This window comes from Balaenoptera musculus, chromosome 11 (assembly GCF_009873245.2).
Source record: "Balaenoptera musculus isolate JJ_BM4_2016_0621 chromosome 11, mBalMus1.pri.v3, whole genome shotgun sequence".
Taxonomy (NCBI): Eukaryota; Metazoa; Chordata; class Mammalia; order Artiodactyla; family Balaenopteridae; genus Balaenoptera; species Balaenoptera musculus.
In genome coordinates, this window is record NC_045795.1 from 39,645,321 (window position 1) to 39,668,225 (window position 22,905).

At 38.8% G+C, this 22,905-nt stretch overlaps 1 protein-coding gene across 2 annotated transcripts in view; it reads left to right on the forward strand.

Moving 5' to 3' along the window:
- Nucleotides 1-258: 258 nt before the first annotated feature.
- The window catches only part of ILRUN (inflammation and lipid regulator with UBA-like and NBR1-like domains), a 113,342-nt gene continuing 90,695 nt past the window's right edge, over nucleotides 259-22,905 (forward strand). For both annotated transcript variants that reach the window (XM_036868438.1, XM_036868439.1), the window contains exon 1: nucleotides 259-606. In XM_036868438.1, the coding sequence (XP_036724333.1) occupies nucleotides 449-606 (158 nt within the window). In that variant the 5' untranslated portion in view covers nucleotides 259-448. The remainder of the gene's footprint in view (nucleotides 607-22,905) is intronic.

Below are 22,905 nucleotides of genomic sequence, written 5' to 3' on the forward strand. Positions count from 1 at the left end.
GGAGTCACCTCCCCGCGCCGCCCGGCCGTCCCCTTCCTCCTTCCCACTGCCCGCCCCTCGCTCCGCCGCGGTGAGGTCACGCGGGGGACGTCACGGGGTTCTGACGCCACAGAGGGGCGGGCCTCCGGGAGAGGAAGGGGCGGGGCTAGGCGAGCGACGCTTGCGCAGTGGGCGCGGCGCGGGAGGAGGCGGAGGCGGCATAGAAGCTAGAGGCGGCGGCGGCGGCGGAGGCGGCGGCACTGGGGGGGGTGGGAGGGGGGGGAGCGCGAGAGTGAGTGAGTGGCTGAGTGAGTTTACCCCTATGAGGCGGTGAGAGGCCCGGGGCCTACCTCAGAGGAGCGGGGTCGCGGCACCAGCTAGCAGCGGGCCCCCTCCCGGTCCCCGGGCCCGGCAGCGCGGCGGCGGCTCAGTTGTGAGGAGGCGGGGAAGCGAGTGTCCGGCCCCAGCCATGGAGGGCATGGACGTGGACCTGGACCCCGAGCTGATGCAGAAGTTCAGCTGCCTGGGCACCACCGACAAGGACGTGCTCATCTCCGAGTTCCAGCGGTTGCTCGGCTTCCAGCTCAACCCGGCCGGCTGCGCCTTCTTCCTGGACATGACCAACTGGTGAGCCGGCCCCGCCGCGCCAGCCCTGGCAGCGGCCTCGGGGCCCCGAGGGGAAGGGAAGGGACACCCAAGCTCGGCGGCCGGGCGGGACGGTCGGGCACTGAGGGGTACCCCCTTTCCGGGGCGGGGAGGGAGTGTGGGGAACCCTAGGGGCCTGGAAGAAATTTGGGGGCCGAGCAGGGCTGGACGGGGATGTATGAGGAGAGTTGGGGTCCGTGGAGGTCAGGAGAGGCGGAAGGGAGATGGGCGGGGGTTACTCCTGAGGTTCTGCGGAGTATTAGCGGCCGAGGAACGCGGGAAGAGGGGGAAAGACTTGAGGATCGAGGTACGGGGTCGACCTGTGAGGAAGAGCGCTGTGGTGTTGGCTAAGAGTAAAAAGCACAGAAAATCTGAATTTGGGGAGTGGGCAAAAGCTTGGGGTATGGAGTTAGGGGCTGAGGATGACAGGGATGAGGGGAAACTGAGGGAGAGAATTAGGTACTATGCAAGAACCTGGCGCGCGGGTGAGACTTGGGAGTTAAGAGCTGAGAAGAGCAGATGTGTGTGTGTGTGTGTGTGTGTGTGTGTGTGTGTGTCCATTCGAGGACAGATAAAGAAAAGGGAAAAACTTTATGGGGGAGGACAAGTGAGTACGGTAAGAAAGATGACTTTCCCAAGAGCTGTGCGAGGCAGCGGTGGGATCTACTAGTGGGATCCGCTAATGGAGGACCGGGGGTGCTAGACCTGGGGCAGGGTGTGGGAAAAACCTTAGGAAAAGTGAAGGAGAGAGCTTATCTTGGGGGAGGGAACTTTCTGAGGGGATTGGAACCCTGGGCTCCAGAATGCGGGAATGGAGAGGGGCTTATCCAGAGGGGCTTACCGGAAAGAAAGCTGGTTGGTAGATGTTTGGGAAAATGGAGAACTTGACTTAGGCTCGGAACCAAGTATTTTTGGCTTGGAGTTTCCTTTTAGAAGACTGAATTGGGACAGAAGACCATGACAACTTAGACTAAAGGAGTATTTCTTGGCTTTGGGTGGAGCACTTGCTATTTTTGATAAGCAAGGCTTCCCTTTGTTCTTTGAGGAGGGGTTGTTGAGTTCACTCAGGGTGAGTGATCAAGTGGAGACCATTAGACTTCCTTTGAAAGGATTTCAGGTGAAACAACTCATCTTTCTTTGGTTGGAAAGCCATGAGATGATTGCCCTTTGCTCTCTGTGTTGGGCATGTGGAATCTTGTTTCTCTTGGCATCATTTATACAACCAGCCTCCCCTTTATTCCCTGTCCACTGGATGCCTCAAGCAATGCCAGAAAAAGAGGCTGTAAGCCTAGTCTTTATCCCGTTACTCATCGAGCCCTATCCTGAATGATGCCCATCTTATTAATGGGAGCCTTATAGCTGTGGTGACGTGTGAATTTTTTTCTGTGCAGCATCATTGGTAGGTCCTGTTGTTTATCTTTAAAGTTGATTGTTATAGTAAGAGTGGGATTGAGTTTCTAGATGTTTAGAAAACTCTTTGAATGCAGGAGATAGTCTTTATAATTAATAGTCTTTATAATTAAAGAAGCATTTGTGATCCCCACTTGTATCTTTTAAGTCCGGGATGATCTCAGACAGGGACTACAGCCTGCAGTAGTTTTCTGAACACCAGCCTATGTGTTTAATAGAGAGTGACAGGGGTTATTGAAAACACCAAGAAGAGGTACTACACTGGTGAGATTTAGAAGTAAAGCTATATCTTGAGGAGGGTTGTACCCTTGCCTGCCTGCTTCCCACCCCCAGCTCCTTTTCTTCCTTGTTTACACTAGTTCAGCATAAGAGACTTGGTATATTGTTGCTGCCAGTTTGGTAGGGGAGGATCATTATTTCTCCCCACCCTCTTGTGAGTTGTACCATTTAAATCCTGCCCTAATAAGTTTTTAGTTTTTTAGAGTCAGTATTAGTACAATTATTAATGGCTACAGAAACAATGTAATGAATTTTATATGTTTGAGGTGTGTGTGTTTAACATCTAAGATTGTTTGTTTTTAAGTGTTGTGAAAGGTGAGGCCCAGTGTGGATGAGAAAAAAAATAATTATGGTTGCATTATAAAAATTTTATTTGAATTTTATATAAAAATTATTAAGCTCAATGACACTGAGTAGCACGTGTTCTGATGAGATGTTATCTCTGTATAAAACAAGGTGATATCAGCATTCCTGAACAAAGGAGTGAGCCATTAAAAAATGTATTCTGGTTTTAAAACAGAAGTCAGTAGCTTCTTAGGAATTCAGGCAATTAAGTGATAACTCAGCTTTAAGTACGTTACCTTATTTTTTGACTGTAGAAGTCATGTTCTTTCTTTTCTTTGATTATAAAATGAAAAATTTGTGAACTGAAGGAAGTAAGGCTTGTTATGCTTTTCTTTCTAATGAAAGCAGTTAGTTTCATAATCCAATATTGTGTTTTGATTCCTATGTTGACCTGGCTAAATTTGTCTTTGTTTTAAACAAATACTCATCATAATTAATAAAATCTAGTTAAAATACATACATGAATGCATACCTGGTCAAAATATTTGTGTGTTAAATAAATATCTAAAGCCTAGAAATTTTTTTTTTTTTTAACATCTTTATTGGAGTACAATTGCTTTACCGTGGTGTGTTAGTTTCTGCTTTATAACAAGGTGAATCAGCTATACATATACATATATCCCCACATCTCTTCCCTCTTGGGTCTCCCTCCCACCCTTACTATCCCACCCCTCTAGGTGGTCACAAAGCACTGAGCTGATCTCCCTGTGCTATGCGGCTGCTTCCCACTAGCTATCTATTTTACATAGAAATGTATTGTTTTTAAGTGTCATTTAATGTCTGACTTTGGAAACTGTCGAGATAGTCCTGGTACAGGTTGCCAAAATTTCTCTTAAATTGCTGTGGTTAACCTGTTGAATTTGAGATGATTAACCCTCCTGTGACTTTATAAGTGCCTGCTTTGGGTTGTAATAAATAACCACCATTCAGTTGTCTAGTGATTGTTAAAAAATAATGTGGTAAAATAAAAATGATTATTTTAAAATGAAGGCCACGAGTCTTCTAAAATGAAACCCTACTTGGAAAGGTTTGTTTTCAAAAGTAAGAATTTATTTTTGTTATTGGTAACAAACAACTTTTTAAGAAGCTGTTGAAAATTGGCTAAATTGAGTGTGTTGGCCTTATAAGTTACCTACCGTGTAAACATAGATTTTTTTTTTTTTTAGTCTTAGGTTGGATATGCATTATATAGATATTTCTATTTAATTTAGAACCCAGTATTATTTCAGTTTTGTACTGTTTATACCTGAGCTGGCAGCTATGCTGCTGGAGATTGGTGGAACTGACTCTTAAAAAAGTAGTTAATTTTTAGTTCCTAAGTAAGTACATAAAGCGCATAAATGGTGTGGTGAAGGAACCCAATATCTGAAGCTAAACTGAAATGACTTATAGATTAGAATAACTTTCTATAGGTGGAATGTCTTGCAAAGACACTTTTGGGCTGTGAGTATAGAACTTGGAATTCTAAAACTGGAAGCTGGCTTAAGATTCTCTAGTTCATTCCAGTTTTTCCTGCAAAATTGCATATAACCCTTCCAAGATAGCTTTTTCTTGCATCCCTGAGGGCAGAGATTTGCATGATACCTTATGGTAGTGTTTAATTACCTTTCTAGTTAGAATTATGTCAAAACTGAATCTTACTGTAATTAAGCTTTTTTCATTTGCTTGTGTCCTCCTTGGAGATGAAGAATATCTAATAAACACGTTCCTTAAGAGGTCAGAAAGCTTCTATTAATACAAATCACTAGAAATTTTCAACCATTTGTCATTTTAACACATTCAGTTTAATGGTTTCTCACTCTTTAATGTAGTCTGATAGATTTATATATATTTTTAAGTGGAAACCAACAGGATTGAGAGGAGAGCTTAATAGTGGTGAAATGTACATAACGTAAAATTTACCATTTTTAGTCAATTTTAAATTTACAGTTCAGTGTTACATGAGATTTTAAATTCAGTTGTGGCCCTCAAAGTCACTTGTCTCTGTTATGTTTTCAAAGTGAGTTATTCTTTAGTGTTTGTGACAAGAAGCAAATAACACTTGTAGATTTTTTAGAGAATGTTAACGTAGGAGTTATTTCTCATTATAGGGGTAAGTAAATTATCTTTGACCAGCATATAGACAATATTGGTTGTTTCTGTCCCTCCTATTCATTAAGCTAGTGCTTTGCAGTTTTGGTGCAAAACTGCAAAAGTTTTGCAACATCCTAGGTTGCCTTCAGGTATCTTCGGGAAGCAGCGTGTATTTTTTGGAACACTACACACGCCCATCATGGATACAACAGATGTTTTCTAGAAAAATAACTCAGGAAAAACATTTTTGTAAAATAATGTCCTATTGACTTTCTCAGTATTGTCAGAGGCACCCTTCTGGATAAAATGAAGGTATAACCACTATGCAATGAAGTGAAATCAGAATCTGGATGTGAAAATCAGTTGTACATCCTATCTGATCTCACAGTGCCTCCTCTGCCTGATCTTAATCCATTTCTCAGTCACCTGCATGCTAAATGAGTTTCTGATCCACTCTCTGGTTTATATGTATGCGTCTAGGAAAAGTCTCTTTATGACAGATAAAACATGATATTAATAATGGTTTCCTTTAAAAATGTGTGCCAAGCAGCAGCTTTAGGAAGAGAGTAGGAAGGGTTGTGTAACAATGACAGAGTGTTGTGCACGCTATTGCATTTTTAAGAAGGTTGGGAGTTCTTGGTTTGGACCTTCTTCTTTCCCACTTTTTTTGGCCTTTTTTGAGTGGCACACACAGGTTGGGACTCTGGGTATAATATAAAATAGTTTACAAACAGAGCATCAAGATTCATTTTAGTTTTAAAAGGAACATGGTAAAAAGCACATTGTTGTCCTGCAGGAAGTCTTTTTACTGTTCGAATGCTGTGGCACTTGCATTTCTGATTATATATCAAGTCAGAACTAATCTCCATTATCGCCAGGGTGGGTGGAGTTGTTTCTTTACCATCTCTTGTCTTCCGACTCGCCCACCCCAGTTTGTCTAGCACATAACAGCAAAAACTCAACCAAACAGTATTTATTTATTTATTTATTGGTCACAAGGCTTATGGGATCTTACTTAGTTCCCCACCAGGGATTGAATCCGGGCCCCGGCCTTGAAAGCACCAAGTCCTAACCACTGGACCACTGGGGAATTCCCTCAACCAGACAGTATTTAAAGAAACGTATTTTGGATAGACCCCTGGCATATAGTGTAATACAAAAGCAGAAGACAGCCTCTATCATAATTTGCTCTCTAACAGGAAAAGAACATGCCTGAAACTATGAGAAAAAGTTTGGGAATAATAAGGAAGCAGCATTCATATGTTAATGCTGAATTAACTGAGTAAAATTTCAGAACAGGTAGGAATGGACTGAATCAAACAGAACCAGTGATTGATTCACAAATATTGAGTGCTTGCTGTGGGCAGGTTGCTTTCTTAGAAGGTTTGAAATGGTTGGGATTTGAATTGATGGAAAAGTTGTGTAATGTTAGGTGGAGGATATTTCCTGAGTGAAACCAGGAAGGAGCAATTGGAGCAGAGCTGTCTGGAAGATTGGCTTGGCAAGAATGTGGTTAATGGGATCAGAAGTGACAAGAGATGGAGCTTATTTTTATTTTTGCTTTGGAATATTGTTGGTTTCTTAAAAAATTGGGCTGAAATTGACATAAAATTGAACCACGGTAAAGTGAACAATTCAGTGGTATTTAGTGTGTTCACAATGTTGTGCAACCACACCTCTGTCTAGCTAAAACATCTTCTTCACTGCAAAAGGAAACTCGGCACCCATCAAGAAGTTGCTCTCCATTCCCTTCTCCCCCCAGCCCCTGGCAACCACCAATCTGAATTCTTTCTCTATGGATGTATCTATCCTGGATATTTCATATAAATGGAATCATAAATATTTTTCCTTTTGTGTGTGGCTTCTTTCAAGCTTCATCGTGTTGTGTATAGCATGTATCAGTACTTCATTCCTCTTAATGGCTGTTTAATATTCCAGTGTATGTGTATACCACAGTTTGTCCATTCATCCATTGGTGGACATTTGAGCCATTTCTACCTCTTGGCTATTGTGAATAGCACTGCTGTGAACATGCGTTTAGGTATACTTGTTTGAGTGTCTGTTTTCATTTCTTTGGGTATATATGTAGGAGTTGAATTGCTGGGTCATATGGTAATTCTATATTTAACTTTTTGAGGAGCCACCAGACTATTTTCCACAGTGGCTGAATCATTTACATTCCCCTAGCAATGCTTGAGGGTCTGTACCAATTTTCCTACAAACTTGACAACACTTATTTTCCTTTTTTAAATTATAGTGAGTCTGCAGTGGTACCTCACTGTGAGATTGATTTGCATTTCTCTGATTACTAATTGTATTGAATGTCTTTTCATATGCTTGTTGGCCATTTGTATATCTTTTTTGGAGAAATGTCTATGAAAGTCCTTTGCTGGTTTTTTAGCTGGACTGTTTGTCTTTTTGTTGTTCAGTTATAAGGGTTCTTTATATATTTTGGATACTAGACCCTTATCAGATATTTGATTTGCAAATATTTTCTCCAATTCTGTGGATTGTTTTTTCATAATTAAAAAATCTATTTATTTATTTATTTTTGGTTGCGTTGGGTCTTCGTTGCTGTGCGTGGGCTTTCTCTACTTGCGATGAGCAGGGGCTACTCTTCGTTGCGGTGCATGGGCTTCTCACTGCGGTGGCTTCACGTGTTGCGGAGCACGGGCTCTAGGCGTGCGGGCTTCGGTAGTTGTGGCACACGGGCTTAGTTGCTCTGCGGCATGTGGGATCTTCCCAGACCAGGGCTCGAACCCACGTCCTCTGCATTGGCAGGCAGATTCTTAACCACTGCGCCACCAGGGAAATCCCCTATGGATTGTTTCTAAAATTTTCTTGTTAATGTCCTTTGATGCGTAAATGTTTTTAATTTTGGTGATGTCCAATTTATTTAATTTTTTGTTGTTGCTTGTGCTTTTGGTGTTATAGCTAATAATTTATGCCAATCCAGGATCATGAAGATTTACCTCTATGTTTTCTTCTAAGAGTTTTATGGTTTCAGTTCTTATATTTAGGTCACTGATCCATTTTGAGTTAATTTTTGCATATGGTTGAGGTGGGAGTCCATCTTCATTCTGTAGAGTTTAATTTTGATCATATTATATGCTCTGGAATTGGCTTCTCATTGACTCTGCATTAAATATATCCTCTACTTGTATTAAATATGTACTGTACTTGCTTTGGCTACCATTGAAAATTGGGCCAGAAAAATGTGCCAGGTTTTCTGATGGGGGAAAAAGCTTATGCATGTTCTATTGGCACCAAAAACTAAATGTATGTTCAAAAGGTCAATCCTCCCCGCCCCCAATCCTTCAGCTTTTCTTTCTGACTTTTTCCTGTTTCATTAATAATAGCTACAGTGGTCTTCCAGACATAAGGCTTGAACTGTGTTATTTCCAGTGCCCTCTCTTTCCTGGATACCCCAGATCATTTGCCAAACCCAGCTCATTTCCACTCTGCAGTGCACCTCCCAACTGTCTCTTTTTTCCATTCTCCTTGCCATCACCTTAGCTTATATAGATTATGTTACCACTTTAACGGGGTAACATAGGAATAGTCTCCAAATTGGTTTTCTGCACCAGGTTCTCCTCCTTCCAGTCCATTTTGTGGACATACCCCTACCAGGTCAGTCTTTCTGAATCACAGCTTTGATCAGGGCCCTTCTTTTCTCAGAAACCTTTGTGCCTTGTTGCGGACCAGGTAAAGAGCGGAGAGCTTTAGCTTGACATTCAGGACCTTCCATAGATTGATCCAGCATATCTTTTGTGATGGATATCCTGCTCCTCTCTGCCCCGTTCTAGCTGGCCGGCTGCTCATTTCCCACACATACTTTTGCTTTCCCAATTTTTAACTTTTTTCTTCTACCTAGAATACTGTTATTTCCTTTCTTTATACCTCATGAAATCCTATTGTTTTTTTTTGAAATTGGGACACGAATTCTTGGTAGTGCTGTCTTCTCTGAACTGCACTCTTGCCTTTTTAATAACGGTTATCATATACGATACACAGCCTGGAGAGGAAAATGTCCCCTAACGGCCTTTGTTTCTTCCTTAGCGTCTGATGCAACACTTTGTATGTAGTAGGTGCTCAATAAATATTTGTTGAAGTAGTACCTGAAGGTAGGTGGGAATAAAGATTTTGTTTTTATGAAGTCTTGAAGTCTAGTGCTGTTAGAAGAAACAAGTTCTATAAACTAAGCTTCTTTTCAGGCTCTTTGGTTTGTAGGTTTAATTTGGGCATACATGACATGAAAGCAAATTGAAATTTAAGTAACAACAAGAATATTGTTTCTGGAAGCAATCTGAGCCCTCTGCAGGTTGGCCCCACCTTGTTATATACCTACCTTTCCAGGCATGTCTCCTTATACTAAATATTTTTTGTAATCAGTTTATGAGAGAAAAAGTTAGGTAACAGTTATTTAGATATGAATGGAGGAAAATATTTTGTAAAATCTCTGAAGTTCTCCTGGATCTTTGCCAGTATTTTTTATTGAGGAAAAACTGTAAAAAGCAGTATAAGCACATAGTAAGTTCAAATAGTTTAGAAGGGTCTAAACAGGAATTGCAAACTAAAATGCTTATAGATGCCAGGTGGGGGACATGAACAGTTGAAGTATGCGTGAGCTTGAAAGCACTTGCCTTTTATAAAGAGGATGTCTGATACTTGCCTTAAGTCAAATATTGCCACGCTGGAATGGGGGCCCAGCGTTCTTAGATTTTTCCATTTTTTCAAGAGAAGCCAGAAATTCAGATTTTTATGGGAAATTTCCTGATTTTCAAACGTTGGCAACTATTTTAAATACTTTTAAAACATTGTGTGGGCCAAATAAACTACATCTGTAGGTGGGATGTGGTCCTTGGGCCGCTAATTTGCAACCTGTGGATGAATAGTGAAAAGCAAAAATCCCCTCCCCTTTCTAGATATAGCCACTACTATTTCTTCTGTACCTTTTAGAAAATGTTCATGTCTATAGACTTTTGTACGTATACACAGGTAATTTTTTATGCATGTGTGTATATGTATATGTGTATATAAAAAATTAAATGTATATAAAAACTTTTAATAGCAGTGGTATTGCTATTTGAATAATTATTCTTCCTATCCAGACTAGTGGGTACCATATCTCTTGCACCTTCTTTGCTTCAGTGGGCAGTGAATTAGCTGTCAAGGTACTTGGATAGGATGATCAAATAGATACACTTTTTTAATTGACAATGCAGTGGTGAAACTGATATATTGTAAATCAACTGTACTTCAATAAAAAAACACATAATAAAAACCAACGAAAAGCAACAAAAAACCCGTGCAGTGGTGGATTTGGTCTCTTCAAATACGGTAAAATTCCTTCATTGTATTAACAGACTCTCATCTAGTGATTACTTATACTTATTAAACCTTTGTTTTGCTGTGTTAAGAGCAAAATGTGTTAAACTATCTAGCAGTGAGCTCATCTGAATTTACTTATGAGGTACTGTCAGAGAACACATTTCATAATTTGAACTTTTTAGGGACCCAAAACACAAAACTGAAACTCACTTTAACTCTTTATTAAACCACCTTGTACAGATAACACTAATACATTTTTCACTCTATGGAAGGGTAATTGATTTTGTAAGTGATTTTCTAATGATTTGCCAAAGTTAATGTATGTCTTGGGAGGGGTAGCAGTTTATTCCAAATATGGAACTCAGCCTCATTGAATTTACTATGTACTGGGTTTGAAAAGACTCACTTTTAAAAATGAATGGTTACGTTTTCTTAAAATGTTTGAGCCTCGGGTCTGTACAGTGTTTCCAGGAGTTTGAACTTGAATTATTGTGCTTGAGGTCAGTGATTCATAGCCTATTATGTAGCAACAGCTTACTAATGATTGATTGAATGATACACGATGTGCTTCTAAAATGCTTTGTGGTCAGCATTTATCTTCTAAAGTAAATTTTGCTTTTTAATTAAAAAAATACTTCGATAACAGACTTTGAGTAGTGGAAATCATTAGCCGAGGGATGGGGTTTGCATACGCCTGTAACTGGGAACTACTGCCTTTAAAATATTTTAAAATTAAAAAATAGTAACAATTGTATTATGACATAGATCTTACTGCATATAAGCTAGAAAATACCAAAAAGAAAAAAGGAAAAAATAAGCCATACTCATGGGACCCAGAAATAAGCAATTTTAACCTTTTGATCTATATCCTTTTAATACTATTGTGTGTGTGTGTACCTGTGTTTGCTTTACAAAAGTGGAGTATTTACTATATTCTGGGTATTGTTTTAAGTGATTAAGTTTAATATATAATTTAATGTTCATAATAATTCTGGGAAATAAATACTGTTATCTTCATTTTACAGAAAAGGATTAGAGACTCAGCGAAGTTAAATAACTTACCTAAAGTTATGTGGGTAATAAATGGTAGAAATAGGATTCAAGTATAAGTAGCCTGGGACCAGAGTCTGTGCTCCTGATTGTTGTGTTTTACACACTGTATGGGTTTCTAGGACTGCCATAACAAATTACCACAAGCTGAGTGGCTTAAAACAAATTTATTCTCTTACAGTTCTGGAGGTTGCAAGTCTGAATTCAGGGCATGGCCAGGGCTATGCTCCCTCTGAAGATTCTTGGGGAAGAATTCTTCCTTACCTCTTCTTAGCTTCTGATAGCTCCTGGCGTTTCTTGGTGTTCCTTGGCTTGTAGATGCATCACTCCAGTTTGTCTCAGAAGTCACATGACCATCTTCCGTGTGTGTGTGTGTGTGTGTGTGTGTGTTGGGGGGGGGTAGGGAGTGGGTGGGGGGGGGTATGTGTCTCCTTAGAAGGAAACCAGCCAGTTGGATTTAGGACCCAACCTAATCTAGTATGACCACATCTTAACTGATTATGTCTGCACAGACTCTGTTTCCAAGTAAGATCATGGTTCTGAGGTTCTGGGAGGACATGAATTCAGGGGGATACCCTTCAACCAATATACACACTACTTGTAGTCTGTTTTCACTTAAAAATATGACCATTTCTCCATTCTTTTTTTTTAAAGATTTATTTATTTAATTATTTATTTATTTACTTATTTTTGGCTTGTCGGGTCTTAGTTGCGGCACGTGGGATCTTTGTTGAGGCATGCGGGATCTTTCGTAGCGGCGCACGGGCTTCTCGCTGGTTGTGGCGGCATGTTTTCTCTCTCTAGTTGTGGCCCGCAGGCTCCAGGGCGCGTGGGCTCTGTAGTTGTGGCGCGCAGGTTCCAGAGCGTGTGGGCTCTGTAGTTTGTGGCACGCAGGCTTTCTAGTTGAGGCACATGAGTTCAGTAGTTGTGACATGCGGGCTTAGTTGTCCTGCAGCATGTGGGATCTTAGTTCCCTGACCAGGGATTGAACCCGCGTCCCCTGCATTGTAAGGCAGATTCTTTACCACTGGACAACCAGGCAAGTCCCCATTTCTCCATTCTTAATAAATGTGATTCTGTACTTTTATTTTAAAGGCTTCACAATATTCCTTTACATGGATATAGAAATGTTCCCCTCCTCAGTGCTTTAAAACAAACTTTGATATGTTGTTGAGTATGGACTTTAGGCCAAGCCATTTCAGGTCAGTCATCCACCTCAGTTGTCAAGATTTTTTTAACTGGGAGAGCAGGATACGTAGGTGCACCATCTCACGTATAGAGGTCTTATCCCCTTCTTACTTTAAAACACACACACAAATGGAATCACACTATACATACTGTTCTTAGGTTAGCTTGTTTAACTTTACAATGTGGACATTCTTTTTCTTTTTTTTTAATGGATACATGGTATTCCATTGTGGCTGACCACATTTTGTTTAACCACTTCCTTACTGATGGACAGTTCGTTTCTAGGTATTTGCTTTTATAAAGCTGCTCTGGTATAGGTATCTTGATACAAACTTGTGGATACAGTCCTAGAAGTGGGATTGCTGGGGCTAGGTGTATGGCCAGTATAAATTTTGATAGGTAGTATCAAATTCACTTCAAATGTATTGTACCAATTTTATTGTACCAATTTTCATTTTTACTGTCAGTATACAAGAGTGCTTGTTTTGCCACCCTCTTAGCCATGGAAGAATGGTCTTTACATTGTTGCTGGTCTGATAGGTTAAATATATTATTCATTTTAATTTGTATTGCTTTAATTATGAGTGAGGTAGGACATCTTTCCTTATCCTTATTGGCCATTTGTATCCCCCCTTACCCCCCAGCTTTGTTGAGGCCATTTGTATTTTTCTGTGACTTTTTTGTGTGTTTTTCTGTCTACCTCTATTGGATTGTTATTCTTTTTTTCATTGATTTGTGTGAGCTATTTGCATATTAAGGAAAATAGCTTATTAAATACTTACCTTTCCTCCAGTTTGTCTTTTAACATGATTTATGATTTTTGTTTTAACTGTGTAGAAGTTTTTTGGTGAATTTTTGTGAAGTTGAATCCAGCAGTCTTTTCCTTTTTGATTTCTGCTTTTGGTTTCATGCTTAGAAATCCTTCTCCCACCTAAACATTATATAATTATTCACCTCTGTTTTCTTTATGATTGCATAATTTACATATAAATTTTTTATACAGATGAAACTTATTTGGCAGTGTGCCGGGGTTGATATCTAACATGTTTTTCAGATGATTAGTCAGTTTTCCCATTTATTGTGAAATTTACATTTCCCTCCAATGATTTGAAATGCTATCTTTATCATATATCAAATGCTTATGTATATATTTGGGCTTGGTTTTGAGATTCTTCCTCTGTTGTACTGGTGTGTATGTCCGGTTTTCTAAGGTTAAATAAGAATTTTAATGTTCACTTAAAAAATATTTTTAAAGGGAAGTACATTTTCTTCTTATAATTTTCATTTTATCTGCATTATAAAGGCACATAGTTCAAAGGGTAAGGTAGTTCTACAGGCTTGTTAAAAGGAACCAGGGATTCTAGAGTCCTTTTTTCTTACTCATTTCCAAAGGCAGTCTTTTTAAATTCTTTCAGCTGATTTTTTGGGTTTTTACCTCTATTGATTTTTTTTTTTTTTCTTTTCTGTTTTGACCATTATCTGTTGACTTCCCACAGGGAGATGAGGATGTTATTCTGTGAGAGCCAATGTGGTGGTAAAGAGCAAAGTTCAAAGCTTCTGCTATTTACTATCTGTGTGACCTTCGGCAAGTTATTTTACTGTCTCTGTGCCTTGGTTCCTTATATATAAGGACAATATCAGTTTTTACCTGAGGATTGGATAAATTAATATGTGTAAAGATTTAGAGCTGTACCCAGCACATGGTAATTTTCAGTTACACTCACCCTCTCTCTAATGCTCCCATTTTAATTATTTGTGATTTGGTTAAATCAGTTTTCAGTGTTTTTGTTGTTTTAACTATTTAAATCCTTATTGACACTTGAGCCATTAGTGTACTGGGATTCATTTTCCTTTTCTGCACAATCTTTTGCTGCCCTAGGGGGAATCATTGTCTTGATTTTTTGGTTTGCTCAGTTTCTTAGATAGTTTTAAAATGCTTTATTTATTAAGTTTCAGGTGTACAGCATTATAGTTCAACATCTGTAGACAACATCTGTATACAGGATATACAGAAAATTCTGTTTTTTCTGTATAGGGATCAGATTTTGTTTTTAAAAAATATTTATTTATTTATTTATTTATTTATTGTTGGGTCTTCGTTGCTGCGTGCGGGCTTTCTCTAGTTGTGGCAAGCGGGGGCTACTCTTCGTTGCAGTGCGCGGGCTTCTCATTGCGGTGGCTTCTCTTGTTGTGGAGCATGGGCTCTAGGTGCACGGACTCAGTAGTTGTGTCACGCAGGCTCAGTAGTTGTGGCTCGCGGGCTCTAGAGTGCGGGCTCTAGAGTGCAGGTTCAGTAGTTGTGGCGCACGGGCTTAGTTGCTCCGTGGCATGTAGGATCTTCCCGGACCAGGGATCGAACCCATGTCCCCTGCATTGGCAGGCGGATTCTTAACCACTGCTCCACCAGGGAAGTCCTGGATCAGATTTTTTAAACTAAGTTATCCTCAAACTCCTTACTATCTATGAATCTCTTCTCAGTAGGTTTAGACACTTCAGGTGTTCTGTTGGTTTTATCTTTGTGAAGAAGTCTTCCACAGTGTTTGACCCACTATGACTGGACTGGTAGAACTCTAGGTCTGCTCACAGCTCCCCTGGTACCCCGGGGATTTCTTTCATACTTTCCCTACTTTGTTGGAACCCCTGTTTCCTGGACCCCATTTTTTTAAACTTCCTAAGAGTGCAGAGGAGATAAAATTTGAGACTTTCGTATTCTGAAACTGTATTTTACTCTTGTGTTTAGTTGATAATCCCAGGTTTGGTTAGGTAGCAATTTGAAGATTGGAAGTATTTTTCTCAGAATTCTGAACGCACTGTTCCTTTGTTTTGTGTTTTTCAGTGGAAATGTTGAAATGTGATGCTGTTCTGATTCTTTGTTCTTTGAATGAATTCTGTTTTTTCCCTTTCTGGAAGCTTTTGGTAACTTTGCTGTGTCCCCAGTGTCCTGAAATTTGACAATGATGCATTTCAGCCTGTGTTCTCATACATTGTGCTTAGCCTTGGGGAGCCCTTTTAGTCTGGAAACTGTCCTCTGTTCTTGGAATGTTTCTTATTTTTTTTCTTCCAGTTTTATTGAGATACTACACCACTGTATAACTTTAAGGTGTACAGCATAATGATTCGACTTACATACCTCATGAAATGATTATCACAGTAAGTTTAGTAAACATCCATCATGTCATATAGATACAAAATTAAAGAAATAGAAAAAAATTTTTTCTTGTGAGCGAGCTCTTAGAGTTTAGTCTCTTACTAACCTTCATATATAACATATAGCAATGATAATTATATTTATCATGTTGTACATTACATCCCTAGTGCTTATTTATCTTATATCTGGGATTTTGTACCTTTTGACTGCCTTCCTGCAGTTCCCCCCTCCGCCTCTGGTAACCACAAATCTGATCTCTTTTTCAATGAGTTTGTTTGTTTTTGAAGTATAATTGACCTACAGTAACACTGTGTTAGTTCCTGTTACACAATATAGTGATTTGCTATTTTTATGTATTTCAAAATGATCACCACAATAAGTCTGATAAGTCTAGTTATGATATGTCACCATACAAAGATATTACATAGTTACTGATTATGTTCCTCACACTGTACATTTCATAACTGTGGCTCATTTTTTTGCAGCTGGAAGTTTGTTCCTCTTATCTCCCTCACCTATTTCTTTCCTCCCCCTACCCCCGCTCCTTGCCACCACCTGTTTGTTCTCTCTGTCTATACCTCTGTTTCTCTTTTGTTGTGTTTGTTCATTTGTTTTGTTTTTTTTAGATCTTAGAAATTTTCTTGAATTAATTCTTTGATTTCCTCCTCTTCATTTTCTCTGTTCTCTTTTCTTAGATCTCCTATTTTTCAGACACTGGATTTTCTGTTCTGGTCCTCTGTCTTATCTCTTTTTTTCCCCTCTTTTAATCTTTTGACAAAATTTTTGCTCTCTTTTCTGAGATGATCTCAGTGTTGTTTTTCTTCAGGTCGCCTTTTCTGTTTGCTTGCTTTAGTTTTTTTCTATCATATTAGATACTTTACCTTATGTACTTGCTGTTTATTAGCTATCTACTCGTATTTAAGAGTAGGACACAAAAAGTTGTTTGAAAGTTGTGGGCCTGACTGTAGGGTTTGTTAAATGAGGGCTTAACAGCTCCACCCATTTCCTCCAGGGTGGGGCAGTCACCAGCTATGCAGTGTTTAGACTGTATTGAGGATCTGAGGTCTGATGCATAGTTTAGGCAAATGCATAACTTCTGTTTTTATCCATGTCTTTACCTTCACTTGTAGGGTACCTGGTGCTCTTAATTTCTGAACCTTTTGGGGAATCCTCATTTTAAGTTGGATTGCTTCTCTACTTGTTCCCACTGCTGGCCGAGGAGGAGTCATCTTTCTCAGGTTGGCTAAGTCATTTACCACTTGTCTGTCTGCTTTCTAGCCACCCAAATATTGCCTCCTCACTTGTTCATTTGGTCCTTGTGAATTTCTGAATTTTTCCCGCATTTTTCTTCATTCAGGCTGCTATAACAAAAATATCATAGATTGTGTGGCTTGATAAACAACAGAGATTTATTTCTCACATATCTGGAGGCTGGAAAGTCCAAGGTCAGGGTACCAGCAGATTCAATGTCTGGTGAGGGTCCGATTCCTGGTTTACAGATGACTGACTTTTCACTGTAACCCCATGTGGTGGAAGGGGCAAGGGAGCTCTCTGTGATGGCTTTTATTAGGATACTAATTCCATTCGTGAGGGCTTTACCCTTGTGACCTAATCACCTCCCAAAGGCTCCACTGCCTAATACCATCACATTGGGAGTTAGGGTTTCACAATGAATTTTGGGGGGACACAAATGTTCAATCTGTAGAACTATACCTATATTTTAGGAGGGTTTTGGGAGAGAGCTGAGGCTAGTGTGTGAAATTTTTTTTTTAATTAGTTAATTTAGTTTTGGCTGCATTGGGTCTTTGTTGCTGTGCGTGGGCTTTCTCTAGTTACGGCGAGCAGGGGCTACTCTTCGTTGCGGTGTGCAGGCTTCTTATTGCGGTGGCTTCTCTTGTTGCGCAGCACAGGCTCTAGGCGCGTGGGCTTCAGTAGTAGTTGTGGCTCATGGGCTCTAGAGCGCAGGTTCAGTAGTTGGGGCACACGGGCTTAGTTGCTCTGAGGCATGTGGGATCTTCCCGGACCAGGGCTCGAACCCGTGTCCCCTGCATTGGCAGGCGGATTCTTAACCACTGAGCCACAGGGAAGTCCCTGAAATTTTTAATTGGAAGCTGAAAGGAAGTATTGGATTTGGATCTAAAATTTTTTATTCTGCCTTTTTATTCTTACGATTTATGTGATTGTTTGGATATGATGTAAAATTTTAGTATACCAATTGAATAATTGATCAAATTGTGATGATGTTGTATTTAGATAGCTTTCCTTCGTCAAAATGGATCTGCATTTACCTGAAGGATAAAAAACAAACTACAAATACTTATCTCTGGCTATGAGATTATGAAGTTGTTTTTTATTTTCTTTTTCACTTTAATTCTCACATTTTCTATAATGAATATGTATTACTTGTGTAATTAGGAAAAAATAATACCTAAGTAGAGAAAACATTGTTAAACATCCTTAGATAAAAATTTGCCCTAGGTTCCAATATGTTCTTCCTTTATTTAATCCTAAATCTATCAGAGTTGTGCTCTGTCCTTTACTTCTTTTAGGTAATCTACAGTTAGAAACACTGATTTTGGGGTGAGTGTATGTGCTGTGCAGAGTTCATTCTGTCTGTCCCCCAGCTTTTTATTTTGAAGACTTTTAAAACTATAGAAGAGTTGAAAGATTAGCACAATGAATACCTGTATAATTGCCATTTTACCGTATCTGCTTTATTTTTTAAGTATCTTCAATGAAGTATAATTTACATATCATAAATTAACCCATTTAAAATAGATAATTGAATGATTTTTAGTAAGTTTACAGAACTGAGCAACCATCACTACAATCCAGTTGTATAATATTTTCATCATTCCAAGAAGGCTTTGCCTGCCTGTTTATAGTTAATCACCATTCCTACTTCCAGCCTCAGGCAAACACTGATTTTTTTTCTGTCTCTAACTAATTCCCTTTTCTTTTACTTTTTATATCAATGGAATCATATAATAAGGGGTCTTTTTTAAAAAAATTATTTATTTATTTAGGTTGCGCCGGGTTTTAGTCGTGGCACGTGGGATCTTCATTGCGGCGTGTTTTAGTTGTGGCACGTGGACTCTTAGTTGCAGCATGTGGACTCTTAGTTGTGGCATGCAAACTCGTAGTTGCGGCATGCATGTGCGATCTAGTTCCTGGACCAGGGATTGAACCCAGGCCCCCTGCATTGGGAGCATGGATTCTTAACCCACTGGACCACCAGGAAAGTCCCATAAGGGGTCTTTAGTATCTGGCTTCTTTCAGTTAGTGTTTGTTTATGAGGTTTATCTATGTTTTAGCGTGTATCAGTATTTTTATTGCTGAGTAATTTTCCATTGCATGGATATACCACATTTTGTTTATCCATTTACCAGTTGATGGACATTTGGATTTTTTCTACTTGGCTATTATGAATAAAACTGCTATGAACATTCATTTGCAAGACTTTGGATGTATGTTTTAATTTCTTCTGGGTAGATACCTAGGAATTGATTGCTATTTTGTATTGTAAAATTATGTCTTTTTAAGAAACTGCCAAACTCTTTTCCAAAGTAACTACCATTTTCCATTCCCACCAGCAATGTGTGATGAAAGTTCTCTCTCTGGATTTTATTTTATTTTTCTTCCCTGAACCATTTGAGATATATTGCAGACATCATGACATTTCACCTCTTAGTCCTTCAGCAGATATCTTCTAAGAACAAGGGCGTCATCCTACATATCTGCAATGTCATTGTCACTCCCAAGGAATTTAGCCTGGAAATAATGGTGTTATCCAATATACAGTTCATATCTAGATTTTCCTATTTGTTCCCCAGATGCCCTTTATAACTTTTTAAAAAAAAATCCAGAGTCTTCTCAAGCATCTCATGATATATTAGGTTGTCATGTCTTTAATCTAGAACAGTCCCTCACCTTTGCCATTTGCTTGTTTTATGACATTGACATTTTTTAAAAGTCCAGGCCAGTTGTCCTCTGGAGCGTCCCATATTGATGATTAGTCTGTTTCCTCATGGTTAAATTCAGGTTAAACGTTTTGTTGTTGTTAGAAATGTGTCTTCTGTTGCATCACATCAGGAGGCATCTGCTTTTGTCCCATTATTATGCTAAATTTGAGTATTTAGTTAAGACAGTGTTCACCTGTTATTCTCCTTTGTAATTAGTAAGTAATCTGTGATAGACTGTGAGAATATCCTTTTCCCCAGCAATCTTTTCCTGTTTTAGTATCCATTGATGATCCTTGCTTGAGTTGTTTATTGCCTAGTGGTTGCAAAAAGATAACTTTCTAATTCTGTTGTTCCTTCTGTGTTTATTAGTTCGCAGTCTTTTGTAAAGATATTGCTAATTTTTAAATGGAACTTGTCAGAGTCATGAAGGATTTTATGGAGAATGAAGCAGATTTTGGTTGCTTGTCTTAATAGTGTTGGGCTTAGCATATTTACCTTACACTAAGCCACAGAGGATCCAAAGAAATGGTACTGGAGAGAGAGAGAGATCTCCTTGACCTTTGCGAAGATTGAAATACATAAACTTTTTCACTGTGTTTACATTATTTGGGGATGTTTGCTGCTTTTCTCTCTTTGAGAGACCACTCTTTTTAAGGAATAAGAAAAAGCTACAGAAATGGTTTTTCTTAAGCTTTTATTAGTTTTTCTTTGTAAACCAAATTAGTTTTTTTCCCCCGTGTTTGTTTGGATGGTTTTGTGATTTTTTTTTTTGATAGTAATTTAACTGGTGGTAATTATGCAGTATCATGCAAAGTAGCTATTTTTAAAAATCCTTTTCTTCTGTAATGTAAAAGAAATGCCATAGTTGGATGAGCTGTCCAAACCTGACTGCTTCTCATGTGCAGTTGGTTGCCCAGACATGAAAACATTAACAGAGTATGTGAGACTGTCTGCAAGTGTCATAGGACTTTTACAGGAAATATTCTTTACATGTTGTCTTCCTTGTTTGTTCTCAGGGATTAGTTACTACTAAAAATGGCATCTGACATCTTTTATACTGTCGTTTTATTAGTTTGTAAAAGAAAAGGGGAGCTGGTCCTCTCAGGTTTATGAGCTGTGATAAAATCTGCCTTTATCCTAGTCTTTTTTCAAGTTCTGTCCAATTTAATTTAGTCTTCCAGCTGTAAGTATGTAGCTTTTTAAGGTACCTATCTCACATGTACTAGAGAACAGCCAAATATAGCCGCAGAGTATTTGGAGATGGGTTGGCTGCAGAATGAGCAGAGTAGGCATTAAGGCCATGTGACATTATTTGGTGGTGATGATAACACTGCATTGGCTTTGTTCATCATATTGCATAGAACTTGGCCAAGTTTTATTTACCTTTTTGTTTTTAGAGGACAGAATAAGATTCATAACATAGGGTCTTAGACACGTACCCTAGTATGCATTTTTGGAGGTGAAGTGTGCTGAGGCTTACGGTTGTGTTCTCCAAAGATGGTGTGGTCAGCGTGGTTCTTTAGGGGCGATGAAACTTAAGAGGCTTTGAAGCTGGCTCCTGTAGCACACCATCAGGAAATCTCTAGGCAAGACATATAAGACAGGCGTGGAGCATTTTAATCAAAGGTATATGTAAAAGGTATGTGATTTCTTTTCGAAGCCCCTGCATTTTTTTTCTCTGTATGCAGAAACAACAGCTAGATTTGAGAGTGGAACGCTGGCTTACAATTTAGCTTTTTGGCACTTTTCCCTTTTTTAAAAATAAAAAAAAAGTTCCTGGTATTTTTTAGAAAACAGATCTCTGACTAAGCTGTAGGATAAGACACATTTTAACCATTGCTGGCTTATTCTAAGTTCCTTGTGAGGTAAACACACTTTTGAAAACCATACTTAATTATAGATTTACTTGATCATTTCATAACTGCTACTTTAAATTATGTCCCAACGAAAGTTTCATGAACAACAGTAAACCACAGATGTTTTGTTTATGAAGTTAGTTTTGTTTGAATCACGTTTTCTGTTTGTCATTCTGGGACTTGTTGGGTATTTTACATTTTCATGGCTACTCTGCGCATTTCTACTCTGTTCTAATATCTTCAAAAATTTCAGTTAGCACTGAACCTAGTGATTATTTACCTTTTTAGGAAGTATCCATGGCAGTTACATGGCGGGAGCGGGGGTGGGGTGGCGGGAGGCAAGAAGAATAGGAGTTAACTTCTAAGTGTGCATCTTAATGGATAATTGAGTTCTTGAGAGCCGAGTTATGATGAAGGAAATGACTCAGCAGAAAGTAGCACCTTTTTATTTGTAAGCTTTTAGTTTTTTATATTCATAGTTTTCTTGTATGATGAACATTTTCAAACATATAGTAAAGTAGAAAGAATAATATAATGAATAACCATTGTATTAATTTTTTGCTGTTGTTAATAAATTACCACAAACTTAGTGGTTTATAAAAACACCAATTTATGATTTTACAGTTATGGAGTTCAGAAATACAAAGTGAGTCTCACTGGGCTAAAATAAAGGTGTATCAGGGCTGTGTTCTTGCTGGAGAGTTCGTTTCTTTGCCTTTTCCCACTTCCAGGGGCCACATACCGTACCTTGGCTTATGGCCTCTTTTCTCCATCTTCAAAGCCAGCATGTCGTGTGGGTCCTTCTCACACTGCTCTCTCTCTGGTTCTGTCTACCAATTCCCTCTTTCACACTTAAGGAAGTGATTACATTGAGTTCACCTGGATAATCCAGGATAATGTTGCTATGTCCAGGTCACCTGATTAACATCCTTAATTCCCCTGTGCCATTAACATAACATACATACACATTGTGGGGATGATGAAAATGTTCTGAAACATGGTGATTGTGTTACAATTCAGTAACTTTACTAAAAATCATTGAATTGTGCAATTGAAATGGGTGAGTTTTATGCTGCATAAGTCGTACTTCAGTAAAGTTGTTTTTTTTAACCTTTAGATGCTCTCCTTTGCTCTTAGGAGATAAGTCCAAATTTCTTAATGAAGCATATTGGTCTCATCCTAATTAAAATTTTTAAAAATTGTGGTTAAATACACATAACATAGAATTTATCATCTTAACCATTTTTAAGTGTACAGTTCAGTAGTGTTAAGCATGTTGTGCAGTTAATCTCCAGAACTTTTTCATCTTGCAAAACTGAAACTCTCTACCCATAAACAATAACTCCTCATTTCCCCCTTTCCTTAGCCCCTGTCAGTCATTATTCTACTTTCTGTTTCTATGAATTACTACTCTAGATACCTCATATAAGTGAATACAGTAATAAAGTATTTGTCTTTTTTGTGACAGCTTATTAGCATAATGTTCTCAAGGTTTATCCATGTTCCAGCATGTGACAGTTTTTCCTTTTTAAGTTTGAGTAATATTTCACTGCATGTGTATTTTAATCCATTTCATCCGTTGATAGACATGTGCTTTCATCTTTTGGCTATTGTATTTTAATCCATTTCATCTGTTGAT